This window comes from Capsella rubella, unplaced genomic scaffold (genome assembly GCF_000375325.1).
Source record: "Capsella rubella cultivar Monte Gargano unplaced genomic scaffold, Caprub1_0 scaffold_5, whole genome shotgun sequence".
Lineage (NCBI taxonomy): Eukaryota > Viridiplantae > Streptophyta > Magnoliopsida > Brassicales > Brassicaceae > Capsella > Capsella rubella.
The window spans coordinates 8,618,742-8,638,341 of record NW_006238919.1 but is presented as its reverse complement, the minus strand read 5'-3'; the positions used below and the strand labels follow the sequence as shown (position 1 = coordinate 8,638,341).

Genomic DNA, 19,600 nt, shown 5'->3' with positions numbered 1-19,600 from the left:
ATAAAATGAAATTTCTTAAAATGGAGAAGAAAAGAGGGAGAAAATATGGTATTTATGGTAAGAACATTTGTGAAAAGTTTTGGGAAGTTGGGTGGGTTTTGCTGGAACACACTTATACACTAAGGTTGAAGTGAAGGAGTTGAATCACTCTCTCCACATCTTGCTTAGATTCTTGGGCCATTGAAAAGTAAAACAAATATTAAAAAGCATGAGGTTGATATTATACTGTAAGATGATTTTAAAAGAACATTGTTAGAATAGACTAGATCTCACAATTCAATTCAACGCCCCCCAAAAAAAAAGGGGTTAAAAAGTAAATGAATTTAAAGAAGACAGAAGAGAGATCTACAATTCTAGTGGATATCAAATCATATTTCTAATTAAACGTCGTGATATATGGAATAGAGTGCAAAGTTTCGACTTGTTTTCCAATCATAATTGTAACTCATGGTGAAGAATGATTTCAAAATCGAGACATTTTTTATGCATGCATCATCGATAATTTCGTTTGGCGGAAAGAAATGTTCTTGATGCATGATTTGGAAGTTGATGCATCATTGATCATAATTATGTTGTAATTTTTGTTTGTCGCTGTGGTTAATTTAAAAGTTGGAAACTTATTAATAGAAGTTAAATTTTGTTACTGTATGTTCTATTTAGTGTAAAAAAGTACACAACTATTTTTTTTTTTTTTTTTGGAACACAACATTCATTAAGATTAAATGTTTTCAGCATACATAGATAGAGCAAGCTTAGCTAGGGAGTCGGCCTCAACATTGGCTGCTCTAGGGATGTGACAACAAGAGAAGGATGCAAAAGATTTAGAGATGAGAATAATATCAGCGAGGATACCATGAATTTCGGGAAGACATTGTGACAAGTTGATAGCTTGAACCAAGCATCGACAGTCGGATTCTATGCGAATTTGCGAGAGATTGAGCTCAATCGCCATCGTAATAGTTGCTCGAAGAGCTAAGGATTCTGCCATAAGGGGTGAGGAAACATTCGTCGTGATAGATGATCTTCGGACCGACTCCAAAGACTGATGAGAGATCAAAACACAGCCGAGTCCTGCTACCCTTAAGTCTTGTCTCCAAGCTGCATCCGAGCGGAGGACACGCACCCCCGCTGCCACGGGAGGGGGAACTGGCTGCAGAGATGAAGAAGCCGGAGCTGGTTTGCTGTACACCTGGGCTGCTTGCCATTCCTTTGCATCTTGGATTGCTTTGAGGATGGTCTCTGCTGGGGAGAATTCTCTAGAGCTGAAGATCTTCTGATTTCTGGCTAGCCATAAGTTCCAACAAATCCAAGGGAAGAGGGGACCTTGTGAAATTCCAGTTGGGGGGAGGCAAGACAATTTATTTCCCTGAATCAGCCCAGCTTTGATTTGGTGGATGCTACCTGCAGGAAACAAAGAGGAGAAGGGAGCTAAACTCCAGACCTGCAAAGCGAAATCGCATTTGAACAAAATATGCTCCAAGGACTCAAAAGTTCCACACCGGCAGCAAGAAGGATCTAGGCTCAGAGTTCTGACTTGAAGTTGAGCCCCAGTTGGCAAAGCTCCTTTGATAGCCTTCCAAAGAAATAGCTTAATCTTTGGAGAAGTGTGAAGGTTCCAGACATCTGGATACCACTTAAAATCCGGGTGGAGATTTGGTTGTGGTATGGTGTCCTGCAAATCGCGAGCTAGATGATATCCAGATTTGGTGGTGTACTCTCCGTTACTTGTATGGATCCAGACTCTTCTGTCTCCACAGCCCAAACGACTAGGTTTGATGGCCAAAATCACATCTTTCAAAAGAGGGAAGTGGGAAAAGACAAGATCCTCATTCCAGTCCATAGAATTCTCAATAAAAAGATCTTTAACCAAGAGAGATTGAGATCCGTTATTAATAGGTCCAACAGGTTGAGAGATTTTTGGGGAGGGGATCCAAGCATCCTCCCAAATCCTGACAGAAGCGCCTGAACCAATAGCCCAGCCTAAATTTCCTCTTAGCAAGTCTCGACCTCTTAGGATACTTCTCCAACCATGTGACGCAGAGGAGCTGCACTTAGTCTCTAAAAAGTCAGAGGAAAGGCAGTACTTACCGAGGAGAATTTTAGCCAAGAGACAGGATGGGTTTTGAAGTAATCTCCAGCCCACTTTTGCTAAAAGGGCATCATTGAACCCTTGGAGATCCCGAAATCCTAATCCACCCTCCTGTTTTGATTTTGTTAATCGATCCCAGGCTATCCAACACATTTTCCTTCTCTGAGAACTATCATCCCACCAAAAACGAGTTAACGCAGACTGAATTCTTTTACACAAAGACATTGGTAATTGAAAACAAGTCATCGCGTATGAGGGCATGCAAGCAAGAACGCTTTTAAGCATCACCATTTTTCCAGCAGGAGAGAGAAATCTATTTGACATGCTCAAAGCTCTCTATCTTACTCGATCCACAATGGAAGAGAATAGATCTTTCTTCTTTCTGCCAAATGATTCTGGTAAGCCTAAGTATTTTCCAATTCCACCTTCCTTAGAAATATTGAGGAGATCCTTCAGCTTTGCTCTCTTATCAGAGGGGGTCTTATTAGAAAATGAGATAGAAGACTTATCCACATTTATATGCTGCCCTGAAGCCTCTTCATACTTAGACAAGATTGATTTCAGCTCCTTACTAGCTTTCTCATTAGCTTTACAGAAAAACATCGTGTCGTCTGCAAATAGGAGGTGATTGATCCGGGGGCTACCGTTAGCCACTTTGATGCCCAACAGGAGTTTCTGATCCTGAGACTTGTTGCATAAACCTGACAGCACTTCACTGCACAATATGAAGAGATAAGGGGAAAGGGGATCACCTTGTCTAATTCCCCTTGTAGGAAGAACATATCCTCGGGCTGTTCCGTTGATAAAGAAGGAGTAGGAAACTGTTGTCACACACTGCATAATCCAATTCACCCACTGATCATGAAAGCCAAACCTTTGGAGCACACTTTTGATGAAACTCCACTCCAATCGATCGTAGGCTTTAGACATGTCTGTTTTGACAGCCATGGTGCAGTTCTTTTTTGCTCCTGATTTCTTTAGATAGTGCAAAACTTCATGAGTGATCAACACATTGTCAGAGATTGCTCTACCTGGAACAAATGCTGATTGGTTCTCAGAGATTAAGGAATCCAAAATCGGTTGCAGTCGACGAGATAACAGTTTGGAGATTGTCTTGAAGTACACATTACAGAGGGCTATAGGTCTGTAATCTGCTACCTTTTTGGCTCCTTGAATTTTCGGGATTAACCGGATGTGAGTCTCGTTAAGGGAACGAGGTAAAATACCAGACTTGAAGAAGTTTTGAATTTCTACAATCATGGCTGGTCCAACAGTAGCCCAGTTGGCATGGAAGAAGCTTGCAGAGAAACCGTCTGGACCCGGAGCCTTATCAGGGTGGATAGCAAAAAGGGCGTCTTTTATCTCAGCATTAGAAGGAATAGATATTAGGCTCGGGTTGCAAATCTCAGAGACACGTGGGAATAGAGCTTCATCAACAATGCTCTGGATCTTCCTATCATTCGTTCCTGCAGAAGAGAATAGATTTTGGAAATATTGGGCAACAACTTCAGAAATCTGGTTATCTTCAAAAACTGCTTGTCCCTCAGAGTTTTCAATAACTGACAGGTTGTTTATAGCCTTCCTGCCTTTTGTGACTGCATGAAAATAACCAGAGTTCTTATCCCCTAGGGATAACCATAGGTTTCTGCTTCTCTGTTTCCAAAACTCTTCCTCAGCTTTATACTCCTTCTTTAACCTAGAGTTAATGCTGAAAATAATCTCTTCATTCAGCACAGGACTTACCATGGCCTGTTCTAACTCTGATTGCAGCTTTTCTATCTCCAGCTGACTGTTCTTATACTTCTCCTTACCCCACTTGACTATTGCACTTCTACAGTTGGAGATTCTTCGGGATACACTTACAAGAGGAACTTGAAACCAGACATCTTTCACTAAGTTTTGTACTTCTGGATTGTCTCTTAACCTTCTGTCAAACCGGAAAATTCCTCTCTTTTTCTTTTTTGCTTTAGAGAAATAGGTAAGAAGGGGCCTGTGATCTGAACCCTCAAATCTCAAGTACTCACATCTCTCAGAAGGAAACATTTCAGACCAAGAAGGGTTAGCAACAGCTCGGTCCAATCTACACTTGACAACATGTGAATGGCGGACACCTCTCCAAGAGAAAGAATCACCAGAGTGTTTAATATCGAAAAGATCACATTCAGAAAGGAAGGATCTGAAATCCACAAAAGAACCCTCAGCCCTAACAGGTCCACCCTCTTTCTCTGAATTATCCACAATGTCGTTAAAATCCCCTGCTAGAAACCATGGACCATCTCTAGAACTAGCCAGATCTTTAAAATGATTCCAAACTGGTCTTCTTTTAGAATGGTCTGGTTCACCGTACACAAAGGAGGCAAAAAACCTCTTCCCTTTGACTGAAATTTCTGAATCTATAAAGTTGCTGCAGGCAGAAATAAATGTAAGGTCAATTTCCTGCTTCCAAAAAAGTGCTAGTCCACCTCCTCCATGTCCCTGAGGAGAGACTAACTTGCTGTGATCAAAACCAAGGCCTTCAAAAGCTTTTAAAACAACAGAATCTTCATTTTTAGATTCCATGAGGAAGAAGATATCAGGAGAGAACTTTTTACGGATCTCTCTCACTCGCCGGACTGTCAAAGGATTCCCCAGCCCTTGACAGTTCCAGCACGCCACTTTTACGTATTGCTGGCTGGGGAGGTCTGAAAATCCTCATGGCTTTGAGAGTTAGAGCGATTGTTGATCCGATTCTGATGTCTTAAGTTATGATGATCAGAATCAGGGGGAAGTCTTGTCCTAGAACCAGAACCACGGACCAGATTATTGGGGAGAGCACCAGAGATAGGAACCTGATCCATATTTAGACGTCTTCGAGGTGAGGGCAAAGCTTGAGCGTTGAGAATTCTCCGTTTTTTTGGAGCACCCGCAAGAGGGATTCTTGGGCTAGGGTGGTGTTTCTGCTGAACTTTTTTCTTATTTGGGGGTCTACCAGGCTTTTTCTTTCCTAGAACTCTTTTCCTTGGAGGAGGAGGAAGGGTATCAAGGTTAGTTGGGCCAAGCCTCAAGGAAGCAGGGACCCCCTCCTGGCTATGAGTTTTCTCAGAAGAGCCACTTTGTTGAGAATCCAATGTAGGATTGTTGAGGGAGGCCCGAACCATCTGTTCTGCTGTTTCTTCAAATTGGCCTTCCAATTCAGCTTGCCTAACACGTTCCCTTCTGGCTGCACTTTCAGTGGGGTCAGCAACACTGGCATATTGTACCATGACTTCTCTGAGTTCCCCTAGGGCTGATTCCAATGCTTGTGGTGGGATCTCCTGATGATTACCTTCCATTTGTTGTGAAGTATGTACTGTCTTATCCCGTCTAGGCTGCGAGGAGGTAGAGGATTCTCTGAGCGAAGTGATAGGGCTTCTATCCCTCCTGGCTGGTGGTTGATCCTGGATTCTCTGGCCGAGAAAAGGAGAACGAATGCTGCTTCTATCATCATGAGCCGAGTATCTTGTTGGGCGCCTATTAGATTGATATCTGTATCCCTCTTGTCGAGAATCTCTATCATTGTATTGAGAATAGTTCCCATAGTAATGACCATGGCTAGAGGAATGATGTCTACTATCCTTTGACTGTCTGTCGTTAGAGTGGGAGCTTCTAGAGAGATGTTCCTGATGGCCAGAAGGATCATGATGACGAGGATACGATGTGTGATTCAGCGAGGGGGAGTCACGGTTTCTCGAAGCTGTCCTTTGTTGGGAAAGGTGACGTCTCAAGTCTTCTTTAACTGGGGAAGCCTGACGAGCAGTGTGAGGAGGAGACTGACCACTGACCTTATTACTAACCCGGATTGGACAGTCTTTGTATTCATGATCTAGGTTTTGGCAGAAGGAGCAAATCCCTTCTAACTTCTGGTAGACCAGGTCAGCGAGGACTTCTAAAGTACACAACTATTTAGGGTGTGAATGGTTACTACGGTCAGGATGGACAAATCTGTTAGCGGTTTGTTCCATTCTATTTTTGGGACAGATAACAAACCGCGGCGGTCTAATTTTATTTGTACACAGAAACGGTATACATTTGATCCCAGAGGTATTTTTTTTTTGTTTTTTGAGACCGCACCACTATAGATACAATTAGTGAATAATAAATAAAAAGTGGTTCGGTCCGTAAATAGTTTTGATCGTTCGAACCGCTTAAGCATTCACACTCTTTAAAAAAAAAGGAATGGCAGGCAGCTGTATGTAACTATTATTTCAATTTGAATTCTAATTTTTTCGTTACTTTAGAAAATTTACCCATGCCAGGCTTCAGCTGTGCCTCTGTCGTGGAGTTACATACAATTTGATTTAACTATTTTTCTTTTTTTTTAAATAGTTTACTATATATAAATTTTAAATTTTTAAAAATAAAGTCATGGCCCCATCACCAGCCTGTTTATATATATATATATATATTTTTTTTTACTTTCACCATTTAATTATATTTCCTGAAAAAGGTAAATAAACGTTTAATATGTAGTAAAGTAAGAAAACACATGTTTCATTTTTTCTACTATGTGTTTAGACATCTTATTGCATTATATTTGTTAAATTACTATATAGTCGTTAACAAAATGAATTATCATTACAAAGATACATAACAATACTGTAGTCTTTATACTTATTTATATGTTTGTTGTCTCTTATATTCCAACCGGGAAATAATTCACTTATACGAAGAACAGTGACGAGTGCTATAAACGGTTTAGCTTTTTCAGGGTTTGACTCAAAAATTTGTGTTTTGAGATTCAAAAGAATTCTGACACACGTAGTCATTTAGTATGTTAAGAAGACTATATGGCATTATTATTATTATGAACTGGTGCCAGTAATTAGGTTTGGTGGTAATGATGTTAGATTTTTATGTAATAATGATAGAAACGTACCAAAATGATGAAGAATCTTGAATTATATCTATATCTAACGGATTTTATTTGGATTGGAGCTTTGGTATAATCTAATGTTACCCCCCTACCTAACATTTTTTTATCATCATCATGCTTACTAGCTTACTAGTGTAATAAAGTGTATATCCAAATTGCTAAACATTGGAAGTGTGAAATGGTGAAATTATACTATTATGTAAAAAAAAAATTTAACTGTAAATAATTTAGATTAAATAGATGAGAGATTAATCCACAAGAAAGAGACTAGTATCTAGATATGTCCGAAAATATATTTTGGTTTTGAATAAATGTTAGGGATATATTGAGTGAACTAGACATTTTATTTTTATAAGATATGGTTTTATTTTCTTAACGCAGATAAATCCTAGGTTTCAAGTAAACCGATCTTAAATAGATTCTAAACCATATATTAAGACTAGTAAACAATATGCTAACGTAATATTAGTGAAAACAAATACTTTACTGACACGCCTAAAAATCAAATGAATATCAACTAAAAAAATGAATGGATTTATTTGGCTATATTATTTTACACGAGTTAAAAATTTTTAACTCTCAACAATTGAACATGGAAGTTACTAGCTTAGTCTTCTTGTTCATACTGTCTTACTACTTCATTCATAAGTTCTATATTGACACGCACGAAACAAATAAACAGAAAAGAAGACTATGTGACCAAGATTGTAACTTACATGTAACGTTCTTTGACCCAATATGAACTAAAACTCAACAGTGTATGAACTACGTTAGGTGTATCATAAGTCTTTACATTCTAAAATGAACAAGAAGAAGACCAAAAACGCATGGACCTCGTCAAGTAATATAAAGAAAGAAGAAGCACAAAACACAATAAGGGAATAGGATACGAAGCTAGGCCAATACATTTATACAGTAAATAGTAAATGGGTGACACCTAACATCCAAAAAAATAAAAATATTACTATAGTGCCAGCCTTAGTGTAGGAAGAAGGAAGAAGATCGAAAGTTAGCGTACGGCGTTGGTGGTCTCTCTGGCAGACAAGACGCCATTATTAATTATGACCCAAAAATAAAACACACACTTCTTCTTCTTCGATCTAATCAAAACACAACACAACACAACACTTGCACACACACACATCCTTCTTGTATTAATCTAATCAAAACTTCACTTTGTTTTTTTTTTATTAACCCCAATATCTCAATTCTTATCTTGATGCATGATACCTTGGTTGAGTCCATTAAATAAAAAGGTTATCGTCCGGATTCTTGGACCATTATTTTTAATAGCTCTTGTCTCCCTCTAGATTACAACAACCCCCCATTTTTGTTTTGTTTTTCCTTATTTCTCATTTTATACTATTCATTTTGCTCTCTTTGTTTTAGTATAAGACACTAGTTCTCAAAAAATTGTAAAAATTTAGAGCAAAACTTATTAACTATATTTACAAATTTTTTATATAAAATCAACATAAACCTAATTATAAACGGAAAGAAATTATTAAATAAATAAAATACATCAATGGAATTTGCGATTACGAAGTAAACAAGGCAATATTTATATTTTCAGATTTTTATCTTATAGTATCTATAGTAAAAACTCTGTAAAATGGTATAATTAAAATCTTTATATAGCAAAGATCATCAGTCAAAAATTTATAAATTGTGCAATTGGTAAGATTTTCTTTTGTCTTCTGATAAGAAAAATCATATATCTTAAACAAACGAAATACATAAACAAAATTTGTGAAATAGGCGAGACGAAATTTATTTATTCAAAGTTCTATATTAAAATGAAAACGGTATCACTCATGTAGCAAAAGTCATCAGTAAAAAAATCATAAAATTGTGGGATTGGTAAGTAAAAATGACATATCTACCGTTACAAAAACCAATAACACATTATAAAACAAATGGAATATTTTCTTATAAAGACAACGAATCAGACAACATTTTAAAAAGCCATGATAAGGAATTTTTCTTTTATATAAAAAAAGAAAAGAAAATGAAAATGTAGAAATGAGAAGTCGCTATTAAACTTTGTACAAATCTCAGAGACTCTCTCATCTCCCGCTTGTTACCAATGGCCTTACCTTTCCTCCTCTCGTGATTTACTTTTTCCCCATTCCCCCTTATTTATTTATTTTTTGTCTTTTGCTTTTATCATTTTTTTCATTTTTTTACCACACACACATTGCTTTCTTTCACAATCGATAAAGAATAAAAATAAAAAAAGTAACAATTGTTTTGCTTTGTTAACCACGTCGTCTAGGGCTGTAGTTAGTAGTAGGAACTCAGTAAAACGTGACAACAGATTCTATTCACTGTTCTTCTTCTTATACCACTTTTTGCTATATTATAAGAAAACTATAGAGAACATGTATAAATATTATTTACCGACTCATCAAATATATACTTTCAGTTTACTATTCCGCATTAAATATTTACAAAACCGAATTATAATTATTATTTTATATACATTTTGTTTTGTAGTACTAACTATAATGTTTGTTCCACAACTAGTAATATAAATAGAACTCAATTATATGATATATCTATAAGTTGCATTTATGTATCTTGAACGCTAAAGTTTGGTACATACTCTTTTTTTTTTTTTTTGCCAAAACAACGAATACATTTTTACGTTTTTAATCTCTCTGCTTTCTGGGTTCTTATCTGTCTTCTTTAGTTTTCAACTTTTTAAGCATATAAAGCAGTGAGAATTAAAATTGAAATGCTCATCAAGATCAAGCTATTATACTATATTAAAGAAGAAAAAAAAAACTTTATAGGATGAATACATACAAAAAGTTAATTAAAAAATCAAATGCTAATATCTTAACGGGTAAAAATTTCTGGTAAAAAAAACTTAATTAGTTAGTTTAATTAATAATAAAGCGCGAGCGTTTTTTAAAAGAACGAGGTCTTTTTTAAGATTTAATTAATCGTAATAATTAAAAATAATGTTTTATGTTTTGCTTTTTTCTTATGTTTATGTCAGCTCGTTGACCATATAAAGCTTCCCATTCGTCCACGTAGATTTTTCTCTGACATAACTGACCCCACGAGTGATTTTTTTATGATTATATCAATCTTTGAATTTTTTTTTTTACAAGAAAAATAAAATCAATTTGAAATCTTTGTTTCCGTATAACATAAATAAATTCACCAAAAAGGTAAAATCAAAACTGATGGAAGAATTAAAAGATTTACTCATCAATTTTGTATTTAAGTTTTCCAACAATCTTTTCACTCTATGTAAGAACTAACAATTTATCCAAAAAGTAATTATAAATCTCTATACATTATAAACATAAATGTTTTTATACTAATATACGAAATCAAAGTACTAATGACCAAAAAATAAATAATAAATAATAATCTTTACTTGTAATCATCGATGCTCAAAACCGAAAGGTGACAAATACAATTAATGGTCAACGCATTTATCCACCACTGAATATGCCAACACCATATCCTTTGCGCGTGAATCAAACGCTCAAACGGAGCGCATCTTTACTCGCATCGGACGTACAGGGATCAAAAGCGTGTCACTACAAATGCATTAAGCGCGTCGTTCAATACGTTTTTGGTAATAATACGCTTTTTAATTAATACCCAACAATGTAATTAAATTCGATTATTTATACTGTAAGTTCATTTATTTAAATTAATTATTATGGAGATATATTTTCCATTTCTGTGAATAAAACAAAGAAGAAGTACGGTTTCATCAATTTTCTCGCGCGCCAAACATCCGAATAATAAAAGACAAAAAAAATAGAGAGAGACAATAAAAAATAAAATAAATTATAAATTAGGAAAAATCAAAATCTTTAAGAATAAAATAAAAAAGACAAAAAAAAAGAGGACAAGCGTGAAATAAAACCCTTCACTTTCTTTGGCATTTGTCTTTCACTTCTTTTATATCTCTCTTCTCTTTCTCTCTCACACTGTAAAAGAATCCAGAGAGACTCTCTCTAATGGCTGTAGAATGAGCAAAGGAAGAACACAAAACAATCTCCTTCGTTATGGCTTTAGAAGAAGAAGAAGAGAGTCAAAACGCACCGTATTGTGTTGTTCTTGATGGTCTTTTCTGTGAGGAACAGAGTGAGTTTGAGGAAGATGAACAACAGCAACAAGTAGTAGATTTGTGCGACGAGGGTGTTAGAAAGTTTCCGTTTTTACAACTGGGTTTGTCTGATCATGATATGTTTTGGGATGACGATGAGTTGTCGAGTTTGATTTCGAAAGAAGAAGAGTTAAAACCGAGTCTTTATGACGAAATCTTAGGTGATGAGTTTCTGGTTCTGTGTCGTGAAAAGGCACTTGCTTGGATTTTTAAAGTGAAATCTCATTATGGGTTTAATTCGTTGACGGCTCTTTTAGCTGTTAACTATTTCGATAGGTTTATTACTAGCAGGAAGTTTCAGACTGATAAGCCATGGATGTCTCAGCTTACAGCTGTGGCTTGTTTGTCTTTAGCTGCTAAGGTTGAAGAGATCCGAGTCCCTTTACTCTTAGATTTTCAGGTAAGCTTCAAACTTTCTCAGATTCGATTTCTCTTTCTTGTAATGTCAGCTTCAAATTGCCGATTTTGATACTTTGAGTTTGCTCTTTTTTGAATCAAGGTGGAAGAGGCGAGATATGTCTTTGAGGCTAAGACTATACAGAGGATGGAGCTTCTTGTCCTGTCTACTCTTGATTGGAGGATGCATCCTGTGACTGCAATCTCGTATTTCGATCACATTATTCGACGATACAGCTTTAAATCTCACCAGCAATTGGAGTTCTTGACTAGATGTGAATCTCTGTTGCTCTCTATTGTTCCTGGTAATGCTTCTTTTATTAGATTAGACTTCTTGAGGTTTCATTTTGGATCTCTCTTGGATTCTAAACGTTTGTTCTTGGATCTTTCAGATTCGAGGTTTCTGAGTTTTAGTCCCTCTGTGTTGGCCACTGCAATAATGGTCTCTGTCATTGGAGATCTCAAGATGTGTGACGAAGCTGAATACCAATCTCAGCTCATGACTCTACTCAAAGTTAATAAGGTATGTGGCTTTTGACTCTCATAGTAACTATCTTTGGAACATCATATGCCCAATGTTTGATTAGTGTAAGGGTCAAGAACTGATTCCATCATCATTCGTACTTACAGGAGAAAGTAAATAAATGCTATGAGTTAGTGTTAGACCACAGTCCAAGCAAGAAAAGGATGATGAACTGGATGCAACAACCCGCTAGTCCCATCGGTGTGTTCGATGCATCGTTCAGCTCTGATAGCTCAAATGAGTCATGGGTTGTGTCTGCTTCTGCTTCTGTGTCGTCTTCACCATCTCAAGAGCCTTTACTCAAGAGGAGAAGAGTTCAAGAGCAGCAGATGAGGTTGTCTTCAATAAACAGAATGTTTCTCGATGTGCTTAGTAGTAGTCCTCGCTAATAATGTCTACAACTCATCAAAATCTGTTTCCATGGTTTACATATTATCGGTTATGTTAATTCAGAAACCTTATGTGTCTTATTTGGCTCATGTGTTTATGGACGGTTTCAAATGGTGTACCTTTCGACGGTTTCGTTATTTGATTATGGAAAAATAGAGATGTTTTTCATTGAGTTTCATTATGATCTATTTGTTTCATGGTTGGTGATGATATAATTTAATCTCACAGCCTCTGCAATTTGCATAGAAAGGTACAAGTCAAAGATTAGATCTTCAAATGCATCAGCATTATCATTACCTTACTGGTACTGATGATCTAAAACATCACATACATTATTGGTTTGTTACTTAGTACAGATATGAGGAACATTGTCCTTTGAATTGGAGAGACAACTATTGAGTTTGTTGGACGATCAGTAGTGTTGGACAACTAGAGAGTTTGTTAGCTCCTCCATAATTTTATTTCTATTCAACTTTTTAAATATTTAAGTTTGGTCCTTTTTGGGGGGGTTTGATTTGAGAGGAAATGCAGAGAGACCAACACTTGGGTTGGTCCAAGTACTTGTGTGCTATTCAGTTGTGGTGAAAAGCAAACAGGTTGAGATATACACATAACATACGTACACATATCACTTTATCTACTTGTTGCCATTGCTAGGTCATGTCAAAACATTAAATAAATACCTTCCATGAAGAGTCTTGTTGTCACAGAGGACCAAATAGCATTGAAGAGATCCAAAAAGAAAATAATGTAGAAGCTTTTTGGTTGAACTAGAGTGAATGTACCAAAACCAAACCACTCATAATACTCTTATTCTGTGATCTCAGAGATCTTTTGGGTTTCTCGGAACTATAAGCAAATTTTTATATTAAATATTTTCAAGAAAGAAAGAAAGAAAAACACTAAATAAATGGGACCAATTATAAATTCTAAAGACATAAATTGTAAATTTTAAAAGAATTAATATTTCCCTTAATTAAGACAAATATATTTAAATGAAGGCGTTACAATTTTATCGTTTTGAAAAGTAATCAGTGTTTCGCTGTAACATAACGGTTAAAGAAAGAAAAAAGTCAGTATATCACATTGTTCTGCTGTTGAGCAACGGTTAAACAAAGAAAAAAGTCAATAAATCACATTATTCTCCTGTACCACAACGGTTAAAGAAAGAAAAAAAGTCAGTGTATTACATTCGATGTTAACTAGGACAACTTGAGATTAAGCTTTAGGACGGATCTTTTTAAGTACTCTAATAATAATAACAATAATAATTTAAAAAACTTTGACTTTTTAGTATTTCTAACGTAATGTGAGATTCTTCAAACCCTAGAAATTTAGAGTAAAAAAATCAAATGTGAAACTGAAAATTTCAGGCAGCTAGGATAATGAAGTCTTGAAAAAAAAATTGGAAAGTTCTGTCTAATATCTTATGTTGAGCACAGGCCAGACCTCAATATGAGCCGGCCTTTGGATGTTTTAAACATCTTAAAACTTTCAATGATCTATCTATCCACTTGGTGGGACATCGATTCATCACATTCATTACAAAACCAAAGTTTTCGTCATCATTTCTGATTATGAGTTACATTGAAAAAAATTGCAAACATTAATCTTTTCGATATTAATTACTAGACAGCTAAGACGACTATAAAGAGAAAAAAAAACAGAGTCCTCCTGCACAGTAATAAAGCCTAAAAATACAAAAGAAAATGATAGGCAACAAAAGCATTTTGCACAGTCCTACTGGATGATGATGATAGACGTAATGTATCAACAAGTTTTGGGCCCAGTAGTAACTAAATTAGCCCATTTAGTGTAAGTCATTTTCTTATGCTGACCGGTTTAATAATTGACTCGGTTTAGAAGCACACGTGCATGAGATTACATACACGTGGGGAGTGTCTCAGATGAAAGAAAAAACAATACGTGTTGTTGTTGATGTTGTAGTTGTACGGAATGTCTTTTACTTGGCGAATAAGCGGCTAAAAATAATAAAATTCAAAGTGTTGAAAGCAGTCGGTCAGAAAAGTGAAAAAGCTTATGGGTACTTTTGTCATTTGATATATTGTAGGTTTTTTCTTGTTTTTTTTCTTTCTTTCTTAATATCCTTTGATATTGATAGTTATGAATTTTATGATTTATTTTCGAAAAGTTTACGATATTGATCTACGAAGTGAAAATTTTTGCATAAAATATAATCATATGGATAATATGACGTGAAAGTGCCAAGAGAGCTTATAAAAGTGAAAGAACCAACGCATTATATAACTCGCGGCAACTTTATATATAAATCTCGTTCTAATAATTCAATCACTAGATGCCAAATAACCTAAGTACTGTATGTTTTTCTTTTTTTTTTGGCTGCATATGTTTTGGCAAAAATACATTTACGCGTATATGATTTTTATTTAATTATATATCCGACAAGATTATACCCTTAATTGATATAAAACTCCACGAAACAGATCTATAGGGGAATTTGAGTTTTGTCGATGATGAAACACGAATGACACAATGAACTCAGTCACACCGACTAATCTCTCCGACCGTGTGTTAGTTAATTGTATTATCTTAAATAGATCATACGATTTTTTGTGTTAAGCAAATTAGCAAACCTTACGAAAGTAAAATAATCAAAAATCAGCAGAACGAATCCGACAATCGAAGTATGGATCGTAACAACAAACATCAGATTATATAGTTTATTTATTAGGTCTCGCAAAGTATAGTTTTTATATAATTTATATATTTCGCATCGTGCACCGTCTTGTTCCTTTTTGACAACAACGTATTACCAAATTTTTTAATTACCAACATTTTTATAAGATTAGACAGACATTATTGGAACTAATATATCATCATCCCCCACATCTCAGATATGTGTTCATCAAAATTGTTCACGTGCATTTTCTCAAATCTAAGCTCGGTGTACAGCTCAAGTACGTGTCGATTATTACTACATTAACCCAAAATCAAAGTGTTGGATCTTTAAAGTGAAAATGGATCTAAGACACGAACTATTAGTATATATATCGAGTCTCTCTATTATTAGTAAGTAAATATGAGAGATTTCAGATGATGATGAATAGAGAAACTCATATACTATTTGCTTATTTTGACAGTTTACTATAGACTAGTAGAGGTATCAAAAAAGTTTATATAGACTAATACGGATTGATTTATTAATCTTGCGTCAGTTATTTTTTTAAAAAAAATTATAAACTAATAAAACAGTATCTAAATCAAGTTAAACTCCTTATTTTTCTTTGGTTGAAAATTCAATTAATCTAAGTAGCATTTTTTTTTTGTCATCCATAATTTTATTTATAACATTTAAGACCATTTTTGGAATTCAAAATCCTTTAAAAACTGACCAAACTATTAATATTAAATTAAAATAAAATACAAAGATAAGACCATAAAAACGAAAACTTCCATGAACTGAAATCATATCAAAACCAAACAAAAAAAAATCCTAATTTCAAGAAATCTTTTGATCGAACATATTAAACGTTACAAAACGTGTTTGTTCAAGTAAGTATGACACATTGTAGAAATCGAGTGATGCGTTACACACGTTTTCTGTTCAAGTAAGTATGACACATTGCTGAAATCGAGTGATGCGTTACACACGTTTTTTGTTCAAAGTAAGTATGACACATTACTAAGCTCGACTCAACTGATGCGTTACACACATTTTCTGTTCAAAAAAAGTATGACACATTACTGAAATTGACTGATACGTTACACAAGCTTTTATTCAAAAAAGAATGACACATTACTAAATTCAATTGAAATATTACAAAACTTTTAACCGATAGCAAAAAAGCGATAAACTACATACAAAAATAGTTAAAAACGGTATAAAATAACATTACAATACGTAACTAATTTGACCTAAAATACGGAAAAAGATACTTTAATTTATGATAAAAGAATAATAAAAGTTGTTATATTTTTTCCTTATGATAGATAGTTTGTGAAACCGTTCAGAGGAAGGTTGGGAAGAAGGTGCAAATGACGTTTGAGTGCGTTACTACGTTAGAGAAGACAGTTACACACTTATACACACACCACTTTTTTTTCTTTTTTTTTTCCTTTCACAACAGTCCAAAAGAACTGACACGTGGCAGTTCCTGGCTCGATGGACGACAGTTAGTTGTTTGTTGAAGGATTACAGCCTGGATTTTTTTTTTAAATGAATATCATATAAATTCAATTGGCCAAACACTATTTTGTCGTTTTGTCCATGTCATCAAACTCATTCAATTTGTTTATTTAAAAATATTTGATTCCGACCACTTACTTTTTATCTTTGGTGGCCGTTTCTTTGTAACAAGTTTATGAAACAGAGAATATATATTTAAAATTTAAATCGTAAAATCTTAATCATATACATAATGTAGTTTCCTTTTATTGTGACTTTGAATCCGGACATTTTAGAACGTACCATTGTACCACCTTTTTTTTTTTTTTTATAAATCGTCATTCACACAAAAAAAAACTGAACCACAATATTTTCGAAAAATGAAATTAACAAATTTGTCGTTACATCCCAAAATTGTAGCATCAGGCGGTTTACCATTTTTCAGTTTAGGAAAAACTAAATGAATTAGTTAAATGAGAAAACATATTTTCGTCGCTCAAAACAGTTACAAATCTTGTTTAAACCAGTCAAAAAGAAAATTTAGTTAAAATAAAACTGTATGCAACACTTTTTAAAAAATTTCAGTAGTGCCCCCGCTCCATAATTTCAACTATTAAAGCAATTCAAAAAATAAAAATAAGACGTTTTGTAATCTCAAACAAAATAAAGAATTAAAAATTAAAAAAAAAAGAGTATGAAACATGAATAGTCTACTAAAACGTAGCATTAGTCAGTTTGAACATTTTGTTCAGGTTTTTTAAACCAAACAAAATTAATAGACAAAAAATTAAATAAATCAAATTTATTTATAATAAGTAATAACAGTTACAAAAATACAGTTTCACCCAGTCAAAAATATCATTTAAAATCAGTTAACCCAAACCAACTAATTAAAAGAAAAAACTGTAATCAAAATTTTACCCTCCAATATTTAAAATTTTTTTAAAAACGTATTTCTGTATCCTAAAAAAAAGGGTGAATATCAGAAAAGGTACAAAATATTGGTATACAGGCTGGCTTTGTCCAGTCAATAAAAAAAAAAGTCAGAAATTTTAATTTTGCATATAAAACTGTCTTTACCCAAACGGCCAAACCTAACCGTTATCTATCCCCTCTTTTTTTTCCTCAGATATTTTTTATTATTATTTTCAAAAACAAATACTATTCAAAAAAACATATTTTTAATTTTTTTTTTCACCTCAGATTGTGCGAATAATATCAGAGCTTTCCTTGTAGGTTTCCGTGATTTTGTCGCCTTTAACTTCCCAATATATCCCACTCTCTTTCTCACGCGCGTTTCCATCACTCTCCTCCTCTTCTTAATCAAAAACCCCACCACTGTATCACACGCTCTCTCTCTCTATAAACAAAACAGAGGCAGCCTGTAGATCATGACACGTGTCCAACCTACAGCTGTATCCCAAATACTTTCAAAACCGCTTGCGTGGAAGAAGCGGTGCCCCCTTTAGGTCCATGACTTTCTCCACCGTCTCTACCGGTTACCGGTTACTTATCCCTCCTTCTCTTCTCTGTTATAAATACCTTTTTTCTCCTCTCTTCACTTTCCTCCACCTTCCCCTTCTTCTTCTTCATAACCGAAACAAACCAAAATATAAAGATCTGTGTGTTTATCATCATCAATGGCGGATCGTGTTAAAGGTCCGTGGAGTCAAGAAGAAGACGAGCAGCTACGGAGGATGGTGGAGAAATACGGACCGAGGAATTGGTCGGCGATTAGCAAATCCATTCCAGGTCGATCTGGTAAATCCTGTAGGTTACGTTGGTGTAACCAGTTGTCACCGGAGGTTGAGCACCGTCCTTTCTCTCCTGAGGAGGACGAGACCATTGTAACCGCTCGTTCTAAGTTTGGTAACAAATGGGCTACGATTGCTCGTCTTCTCAACGGTCGTACCGATAACGCCGTCAAAAACCACTGGAACTCCACGCTTAAGAGGAAATGCGGCGGCGGAGGCGTGGCGACGACGACGATGACGGCGGATGAGGAGGAGGATGATCAGGATCGGCCGAAGAAGAGGAGATCTGTGAGCTTTGATTCTGCTTTCGCTCCCGTGGATACTGGTCTCTACATGAGTCCTGAGAGTCCTATTGTTAGTGATTCCAGCACGATTCCGTCTCCCTCGTCTCCGGTGGCTCAGCTTTTTAAACCAATGCCGATTTGCGGCGGATTCGCGGTGGTTCCGCAGCCGTTACCGGTTGAAATGACTTCGTCATCGGATGATCCGCCTACTTCGTTGAGTTTATCACTGCCTGGAGCTGAGAACACGAGCTCTAGCCACAACCACAACAGCAACAACAACAACAACAACACGTTGATGTTTCCGAGATTCGAGAGTCAGATGAAGATTAATGTAGAGGAGAGAGGAGTAGGAGGAGGAGGAGGAGGAGGAGAAGGACGTAGAGGTGAGTTTATGACGGTGGTGAGGGAGATGGTTAAAGCTGAAGTGAGGAGTTACATGACGGAGATGCAGAGAACAAGTGGAAATGGCGGTGGTGGATTCGTTGTCGGAGGTTACAGGGATTGTGGAATCATAACTCCTAAGGTTGAGTAGTAGTTTTTTTCTGTTTTGTTTTGGGGTTTAGGAGGAGGAGGAAGAACTCGAATCGATTTGGGGATTTTCCAAAGAGTATTCTTTTTTCGGGGGTTTATGGTTAAATTAAAAACAAAAACAAAACAAAAATGTACAGAGGAATTAAAATTTCTTATGGAATAATCTTAAAAATCCTGAAATCATTTCATTTACTGGTTACAGTGGTGTTGATGAATGATGATAGAACGACCAAAACTTATAAAAAAAACAAGTTAGTTGTATATTAAATCAAATTAGTGAGACATTCTTGTACCATACACTGCGACCTAGACAGAGTTAGTCAACAAAAAGTAGGATAACAAGAAATGTTATCTAATAGCGCCTACAGTATAGTAATCGTGATTAGTACATTGTCAAAATCAACAAAAGTATACATATTATTGTAGAAGGTTGGTATACAGATTAGTATACATATTTTTA

General features: G+C 35.4%; 2 protein-coding genes and 1 pseudogene across 2 annotated transcripts; 2 read left to right on the top strand and 1 right to left on the bottom strand.

Moving 5' to 3' along the window:
* Positions 1–718: 718 nt before the first annotated feature.
* On the bottom strand, positions 719–6,358 carry LOC111830656 (annotated as a pseudogene).
* A 4,560-nt stretch (positions 6,359–10,918) lies between these two features.
* On the top strand, positions 10,919–12,602 carry LOC17886480 (cyclin-D3-3). The gene is made up of 4 exons (XM_006291266.2): positions 10,919–11,515; positions 11,615–11,816; positions 11,904–12,034; positions 12,142–12,602. The coding sequence occupies exons 1-4, from the start codon at positions 11,015–11,017 to the stop codon at positions 12,421–12,423; spliced, it is 1,116 nt and encodes a 371-aa protein (XP_006291328.1). The 5' UTR covers positions 10,919–11,014; the 3' UTR covers positions 12,424–12,602.
* A 5,531-nt stretch (positions 12,603–18,133) lies between these two features.
* LOC17884759 (transcription factor MYB77) lies at positions 18,134–19,332 on the top strand. Its single transcript, XM_006293072.2, has one exon. The coding sequence runs from the start codon at positions 18,212–18,214 to the stop codon at positions 19,139–19,141; it is 930 nt and encodes a 309-aa protein (XP_006293134.1). The 5' UTR covers positions 18,134–18,211; the 3' UTR covers positions 19,142–19,332.
* The last annotated feature ends 268 nt before the right edge of the window (positions 19,333–19,600 follow it).

Bases quoted from the DNA above. Each gene is read 5' to 3' on its own strand.
- LOC17886480 (XM_006291266.2), top strand. From the start codon at position 11,015: ATGGCTTTAGAAGAAGAAGAAGAGAGTCAAAACGCACCGTATTGTGTT. The intron at 11,516-11,614 runs GTAAGCTTCAAA...TTTTGAATCAAG, and splicing joins CTTTACTCTTAGATTTTCAG to GTGGAAGAGGCGAGATATGT. The intron at 11,817-11,903 runs GTAATGCTTCTT...TGGATCTTTCAG, and splicing joins GTTGCTCTCTATTGTTCCTG to ATTCGAGGTTTCTGAGTTTT.
- LOC17884759 (XM_006293072.2), top strand. From the start codon at position 18,212: ATGGCGGATCGTGTTAAAGGTCCGTGGAGTCAAGAAGAAGACGAGCAG.